This window comes from Vitis riparia, chromosome 2, assembly GCF_004353265.1.
Source record: "Vitis riparia cultivar Riparia Gloire de Montpellier isolate 1030 chromosome 2, EGFV_Vit.rip_1.0, whole genome shotgun sequence".
Lineage (NCBI taxonomy): Eukaryota > Viridiplantae > Streptophyta > Magnoliopsida > Vitales > Vitaceae > Vitis > Vitis riparia.
The window spans coordinates 354,704-363,366 of NC_048432.1; the positions used below are offsets into that span (position 1 = coordinate 354,704).

Genomic DNA, 8,663 nt, shown 5'->3' on the forward strand with positions numbered 1-8,663 from the left:
ATAGAGAGGACGCGTGTGGTCTGAACCCTCTGGCGGCAAGTCGTCATCGGAAAAGACGATACAAGTGGCTCTGCCAGCCGTCATCATATGAATGAGTCCCTCGGGAGTGGTCGTGGTATCAACTCTGATCTGACTCAAAGCTCGAGTCAGTGCATCCCTATGAGTACTGGAGGACGCTAAGAGGCTCCAGATGGAAATACGAGCCTGAGTGCTCTGCAACTGCCTCAAAATCTCATCGTCCTCGGCTCTGACCTCCTCGGGAGCGGACGTACCCTCAACTGGCCTAGCCGCCGCGGGAGGTGGCTGTCGCATCACTCTACCTCCTCGAAGAACATACTGAATGTCCAGAGTCTGAGAATCATCAACGTGTGGAGCCTGAACCTCCTCAACATCCGGGATCAAGATGAAAGGCGTCCGGACACTGTAATGCGGCAAAATCAATGGCTCAACAGTGGTAGCCTGCACCGATGCCGTCTCGGGAACCAATCGAAATGGAGCAGGCATCCGAGGACCTAGAGTCACCCCACTCATCTCATAAATCACATCTGGCATGATGGGCTCTGGGTCTGAATCATCATCACTCAGCATGTGGATGTGGTCATCGATCTCATCAAACTCTAAGAAATGAATGCCATCGGCTGGTGGAGGGACTGCATGTGTGGTGTGAGCAGGCAACGGGTTCGTGGTCACACTCGGCTGACCCAAGTGTACCAAACCCTGGTCGATCAAATCCTGAATGGCATGTCTCAAAGCTGTGCATCGATCGGTCTCGTGTCCAGGCCCCTGATGGTATGCACAGTGTAGATCCATCCTGAACTGAGGCGGAATCGGTTGAGGTGGTGGTCTCGGAGTGAGAGCGGCCAATACTCCGGCCTCTGTGAGCTTCCGAAGAGCCTGGCTCAACGGCATGCCTATCTGGGAGAACTGTCTCTGCGTCCTCAAAGCAAAGGGAGTAGAAGTCTGCTGAGCTCTGGGTCGGGGATAAGGAGCTGCGGGTCTCGCAGTGAACTGTGCAGCGTAGCATGGCTGTCCAGTGGCTGCATAAGAAATAGGAGGCCTCTCGATGCTCTGAGTAGCATAATAGGGCAAAGCCAATGGCTGAGGCTGATATGTCTGATCATAAGTCGGGTGAGGTGCTCGTAGCCTGTACTGCTGAGGCGTGTAAGATGGGCGAGCCTCGAGAAGCTGCGGAATAGGCTGATGACGCCTGAGAGGCCTCTGACTGGAGGAACTGATGGCACTCACATCTGTCGATCTCTGTCCTCCGAAGGGTTTCTTCCCCTTAACATCACTAGGGGAAGAATCTGCCCACAAACCTCTCGAGATGCCGTCCTCGACATCATACAAAGCCAGAGCCAGAGATCCAAAATCTGTAAAAGGTACCCCGACCACATGCCTGGCAATCCTCGGCTGTAGGCTCCTCAAAACCATCTGAATCTGATCTCTCTCTGATGGCCTATCCACTATCTCGGCAATCTTCCCACGCCAGCGGGAGATGAATGAAGAAACTGACTCGTCTGATCTCTGCCTAAGAGCCTCGAGCTCCCTCCTCGATACGTCAACGACAGTATTAAATGCATACTGTCTCAAGAACTCTTGGGCCAGATCATCCCAAGTCCGACGACGTGATACATCCAAAGAAGCAAACCAACGCTGTGCAGCGCCACCTAAAGACATGGGGAAAAGCATGATCATCTGAGCCCCGTCCAATCCATGAGCCCTCATGATCGTACTGTAAAGTCTCAAATGGATGCGGGGGCACCCAATCCCCGTGTATCGCTCCATCTCTGGCATCTTGAACTTGGCCGGTAAACTGGCCACTGGCACTCCATCAAAATCCTCCCAAGTAATGGCTCTGTCGGAAGTCCTCAACTGCCTCAACCCCTGCTCAAGCCTATCCATGCGAGCATGTGGGTCCTCTAAGGTCGGGGTAGGCACGGTGACAGGAGGCGGAGCAACCTCGGTCTGACTATGTAGGGTGAACGGCATGGCCTGTGGTGCTGACTGACTGGGTGGAGGGGGTGGCGGCACTGTATGGTCATACTGGGCACCATCCGGGGTCGGGACCTGCTGGGCCTGCTGCCCATCTATCCTCCGACCAAGGCTAGCTATAGCCTCCTGAATCGAAGCCATGGCCTCAGCGAACTGATCGACTGTGACGATCTGTGAATCCATATCCCTCTGATCTGATCTCTGGTCTAACTGGTCCGATACTCTGATCAATCTACCCCCAACTCTGATCCAAGAAGTCGAACCCAGACTGAACGTATCGGTACTCCTACAACAGTGGAAACACTATATAAGGTGCGGGGTAAGGGAAACTTCACAAAGAATGTCTATCAAACGTGTCAAAAGGTAGTCTGGAAGCAATCAAACTGATATCCAATCCTGAGCAGATATATAAGAGACTACTGCGAAAGTAACTAAACCTGTCACTACTGAACCGGCTCTGAAGGCCCACAGATGCACCCACGTGTTCGGGAAGGAGAAACCTAATTGAAATGTCTAAGGCTCAACCTACAAGGTCAAGGTGGCTCTAAAAGGAGATAGGTGGACTTTAAAAGATCCCTAGCAGAAGCGATCGCACCCTCCGATGGTACGCAACCCTCTGCACGCCTCCGAAGAGACGGGGCGCTTCCATGCAAGGTGGTCATCGCCTCCACACATGCACTACCTCGACATCCCAGGGGGTTTCCTATGGTGAAACCTCTCAAACTCTCAAAGCTCAATGGTCAACTAAAGTGCACAGTGAATGGTGTGGGTGCATCCGAAAACCCTAAGAATTTAGAGCAGAAGAGGAAACATACTAGTCGCACGACTATCCATGAAACCTAGCTTGGGGCTATACAGGTCTTCAATGATCAGACTCAATCACCGTCAAAGTGTCGCTCTCCTCCAGAATGCTCCCGTGCATCGATATAGCCCGTCGCTAGACCCTACTCCTAATTTCTGGCTCGGTCAGAGAGCAAGCACATAAAAGGTCTCACACTTGCAATAGTGAGAACCGAGATGAAAGGAATGACCGAAACCAAGAGAGTTGGAGGTAGGGGGATAGAAGTGAGACCCGCATAGACAGACGACATGCAATCATGCAGAGGGAGGGCAGTCATGCATCATACAGTCAGGTAGAACAGGATATATCACTCACGTACACACAAGATAAGCGAGAATACGACAATCAAGATGAATAGTGATACAAACATCATGCTCATGGACGATCAAGATGATATATAGTGGTGAGTGTATGCATGTGAGGTGACCAGAACAATCATGGCAAAATCAGAGTCAATGTGCTAAGCAATACAAGACGATCAATCAACAACAATCCAACACGTCTATGTCTCAAACGAATATATCAATGAAGCACATAAAATCATGGTATTGGAAATCTCAATCAAAACAAATCAGTCAACATAGTCAACATGTCAAAATCCCAAATAGATATAACATCTAAGTATGCACAAAGAAACTCTCAATGTGCAATCAAGAGACGGGCATCCACTGATCGACTAATCTAATGCCATGTTTGCTTCACTTTAGGTTCAAGCTTGACCCTCTAAAAAAATCCCCAGTGGAGTCGCCATTTTGTGGACCCCGCATTTCCGCTCATGCGTTTCCCACTCGATGGCGAGCTCGATTTTTATTTCGAAAAAAAAATGATTTTTTTATTTCATTAAGAGAAATGACTTGGAGTCGCCACTTATTTTTGTTTTATTTTTAAAAGGGTAAACAAAATAAGAAAGAAAAACCCTAAGTGCGACTCCTGGTTTTGGAAAAGGCGATCTGTGAAAAACCGGATCGGGTTCGGGGGTCAGGTTATTTATCGGGAAGGTACGGTAGAGACCGTAGCACCCCTCTAAGTCCCTAAAGTCGGGTCTCTACTAATAAAATGAAGCTAACATGGCAATCAATAAGAAAATCAACGAATACCCAGAGCGAATCATGCACACGTGAGGATCAGAACATGCATAGACACTAATCAGAGTGAAAATGGGTACGTACCTGGGCAGCGAGCCACCATGTGCTATTAAGAGGAAGGGTTAGTGCACAATTAAGGGACATAAAACATAGCTCACATGCCACTAAATATGGAATCAACATATATCACAATTCAATCAAAATTGATTTTCAAAGAAAACATCCAATAATATTGGCCCCCACCAAAGCCCATTTGTTCTTGCAGGAACCAATTCCATGAATTTCATCATTCGCAATTATGGAATTGGATTTTTGCTTATTTTAAAACATTAAAAAAAGAAAAGTTATGAAAATCGGATGTCAAAAAGGAAAATGACATCAACACTTCAATAATGAGACTTCTGAGACCCAAAAAACTAAGGATGCAAAATGGGGAAATTGGGATTACTTAAGAAACCAAAGTCCAAAAACTTATTTAAAGAAAAAGGGGTTGGAAGGTTATGTTCACAATTAAAGCAACAGTGAGCTGAGAGATGAAGATATATGAAGAGAGAACACGTGGCATAAGGCTGCCCCAAGCAGACCATGCAAAGGCAGAGTGGGGCTCGGAATGCGAGTGACAATTACCACGTGGACAGCAAAGAGAAACGGGTGTCTTTGGGGCACCCCAGATGTCTTATTCCAATGACAATACATAATTGCGGTAATTTTACTGATTTTATGGCTGAACCGGGTAGGAATCCTGGAATGAAGAACAGCTAGCTCCCTCTGATCTGCCCATAGTTTTACAAAATCCTCATCCATCTGTTTTTATCGATTAGAATACTGACAATGCCATGCATGTTGTCAGCTTCACCAACTATTTCACTCATTATGACCCCTCGATCACGTTAGCTTTCATCCATGCATGCAGCTGTCAATAGCCTCAAAAATAGATGTCATCTGGCCTCATAGATCAGCTGGCACTCCCTGGAGAACTTCAGCCACCGAGTCATGAAACGGGAATTGACCGAGATGAAATACAACCTTCTCCTCTTCATCCTTGGACCATGGAACAACTTCCAAGAACCTTAGACATGAGATGATGCCCACGTCAAACATGAGTACAGCAGATATCCCGGGCAGCCTGAAGGTCCTGGGAAAATATTTTTGGCGCGTTGGCAGAAACTTCGGGATCATAATTTAGTGCCTATAAGTGACGACCAGTTCTTCTACCCCTCATGTCCATTAATCCTTGTCGACTCCGATGGTTTAACCTTTCACCGGAGCGGTCTATCGAAAGAAACTGACATTCTCCGCCCTACTGAGAATGAGACGAGTCCCTAACAGAGATAGGATTCATGTATAGGTCATTGACAATATGAGAAAGTCGAAGCATGGCTGCTGCTGCTACCACTGCCACAGCCACACCACGGCTAACTTCGAAAGTTAAACCCTTGCCCTTGACTTTAGCATCAAAATGCTTGAAGATGGTAACATCTCTCCAGCATATCTATAATGACCAAGAACTTTTGCATTGGATTACACCTTCTTTGTTGAATTTTCCACTCTCGGACTCCACTGTAACCATGTGCCTGCAGCTTCATGGGGTAGAGGCAGAAGCTGCTTAAAAAACAAAGATGCGAGCACTTGGACACTTCCTCTATTCGTCATCAAGTTCCCATCATCTGTACTAGTGTCAGGGTCACATGCTGCGCTTTTAATGCACCTGAGAACTCATCAACCTTTAGTGGACTTTGGACTCTTATTTATGGGACGGGTCCTTCATTTCCGATGGCCTAAAAATGAGAGCCATTGAGACACCATCCAATCTGTCGGGAAAGCGGGACCATGCAGCGCTGAAACTCCATTGGCTGAGCGGCCTTGAGAACCCCTTCGAATCCACCAAGGAACACGAATTTCTTTCTAGCTCTTAGCTATGGACCAATACTCTAAAAGATCTCGGATCCTTGCGTCAGCCGACTTAGACTCTTCCATCACAAGCTGAGTGATGCAAAACAAGAGTTGCTGATGATGTATTGACGCCCACCAATACCACTATTTGCACACCACAAATATCGCGTTTCGGTCCTTATCGGTATGAATGAAAGAAAACACATGCTCCAAAACCTCTTCCAGAAACGAGTACGCCATTGAAACTTCTTTCTCGGAGTTCCGAATTCACAAACAAACCCTAAACCGGACTTTTCGAAGTCCCAGATCTGAGATGCCATTAACAAGCTCAGTTGCAGAGAAGAGAGAGAGAGGGGTATGAGAAAATGTGGTGTAGGGATGGGTCCGGTTTGCATGGGGACTTCATGCATGCGGAAATGATGACAATGAACGGGTGGGGGATGAACGGCATGAGGAGAAGTGGATATAGTGGTTGGGGTGGCCATGCGGAGTTAGAGGGATGAGAGGTGGACTTCGGTCACAAATACGCAAGAAGCATATATTGCGGCATTGCTGGAGTCATTGTTGGAAGTGGTGGTGGTGGTAGTGAGAGAAAAGGTGGTGAGGGAATAGGGGAGACAGTTGACATGGATAGGTATGGGTGGCAGGTATGAAGGTTAGGAAACGGGTATGAAAGTTGAGGAATGGTTGTGGAGGATTGTAAGGTGTGAAGGCGGATAATTGATGATGAGCATGATATTGGAGATGAGTAGAGAGTGGTATGTGCAGAAGAGAAGAAATGGCTATCAAAATGTGGAGGCTTAATGATGAAACTGGGTAAGACGAGTTTTGGATGAAGAGCATGGAGAATGGGATGATGTTTGGTAATGTGTTTGTATTGGAGCAAAGGCATGGATGTTTAGAGAGAGAAGTGGGTACATAAAGATTGAAAATGAGATGAGATGAGGTGGCCATGCATGCGTGGTCCATGTGCATGGGAGGCTATGAACTATGGGTATCGCTAGAGGCAATGAGTGTGAAGGAAGGCGGTGAGCTTGAACGTGGGTATGATGCAAGTGAAAGTTTGAGAGGATGAGGAGTGGTAGATGGGTACATGCATGAAGAAGCACAGTTGCTTCTGTTGGCGCTGCACCAAGGTCCTCCAACAGGCCTTTGAAGTCTAGCCCACGTGTTTCTGGGTCACAGTAGCGGCATGCCTTCACAGACAACCCCGCCATGGTGAAAATTTTTGAGTGGTTTCCCCATGTGGGCACTGGAATGTAAATTGTATGCTGGTAGTAATGCCTTGCCAGAAACTCAGCTCCAATTCTCAGTGAACCAGTACCAGACAAACCTTGGACAGCAGCTACTCTATTTTCTTGGATAGCCGGGCTGTCAGCACCAAAAATGAGTTTAGTGCTCAATTTATTGAACACCGCCAGTCCAACAATGGGAAGATACTCTTTGACCCGGGACGGGTCATTAACCAACAGCTGTTCTGCTCGTCTCACTACATTCAAAACAAGAGGTTTTCCTTCCTCTGTTCGATAAGCACTCACACCCAAACTCAACTTGATCAAGCTGGTATCCTGGTTATAAGCAACAATGACCCCAAGAATGGGATCCTCAGGAGCGTGAACGATGTTGGAGAAGACAGGGCCATCTGGGTGTTGAGACTCCATGGCTGCTGTTTGTCAAGAGAAGGGGATGCTCTCTGAGCGCTGGGAAACACTAAACAGCTCGGCTAAAACACAAGAGGTCTCTGGTAATTTCCTGCACCCGTTTTATTGCATATGGCATGGTACACCTGGTGTCGATCAAATGGAACATAGGAAGACATGCGTCAAGGACAATCCTCCATGCATCACCTCTTTGCTTAACAATGGCTTTCTCAAAACTATGTCCAAGGCTAGTTCACCCTTCCGACTTTTGCAAGGGTTTCTCATCCAGGTCGCGGTATCTAGACGGATCCAGATTATGTTCACCTTATAAACACGAGAGTCACCTTTGATAATGGTCTACAGCAGAATGCTTCCATAAGGGTTTGCTTCTTGACTTCTCATGCAATTACATCTATGGGGTGGGCTTGGATTCTCCCATAGGCATCTCAGCCCAGGTGACCAAATGCAAAGTGCAACACTCAACATAAAAAAAAAAAAACTTGACAGAAAAATATGAGAAGAACAACACTTGACATAAAAATATGAGAAAAGCAAACAGAGCATGTACACATATACATATAAAGAGAGCCGTTAAGTCTCACCCCGTCCCGCGGATGCAAATGGGAAGGGTATAGGTGGAGCCAAAAAAAAAAAGGAACACAGGTATAGTCTCAAAAAAAAAAAAAAAAATCAAAAGCAATGATGGATCTGCACTCAAAACACCCCAAAACAAAAAAAACAAGATGCACGGGTGACCTTCATATGTCAAAGGAATCCTCAGATGGCCAGAAACAGAGGAGAGTGGTGCAAAACAGGGGGAACAAAATAGACTAAAAGTAAAAAAAAGCATACCTGGACCAAGAGCCTCCTGCTGAATGGATCTTCTGATCCCTTTCCAGCTTCCTCCTCCCTTTTTTATCTCCTGTTTCTATCTTCCTTGGCAAGCTTCTACTTGCCCCACTGTTCCTCGCATCAGCAGCATGTCGTCTGCCAACCACCAGCATGGTCGCCCAATGTTTTTGCAGCCGATTTTCCGGGTCTGGAGAAAAGCAGGACCCCTCCTCTTGTCTCCAATGTGCTGCCAGCTCCTCTAATGTTATATATTAAAAACTAAGATCTCCCAAATGGGGGTCTACAATAAGACATAATTAATAATTTTAAATTTTTTCATGAATTTTTTTTATTTTTAAAAATAATTTTGAATTCAAAAAA

At 46.7% G+C, this 8,663-nt stretch overlaps 1 protein-coding gene across 1 annotated transcript; it reads right to left on the minus strand.

Annotated features, from left to right (window-relative positions):
- Window positions 1-5,218: 5,218 nt before the first annotated feature.
- Window positions 5,219-7,472, minus strand: LOC117905881 (aspartate aminotransferase, cytoplasmic-like). Its single transcript, XM_034818751.1, has 2 exons — window positions 6,801-7,472; window positions 5,219-5,410 (listed from the first exon to the last, which is right to left on the minus strand). The coding sequence occupies exons 1-2, from the start codon at window positions 7,470-7,472 to the stop codon at window positions 5,219-5,221; spliced, it is 864 nt and encodes a 287-aa protein (XP_034674642.1).
- Between the last annotated feature and the right edge of the window lie 1,191 nt (window positions 7,473-8,663).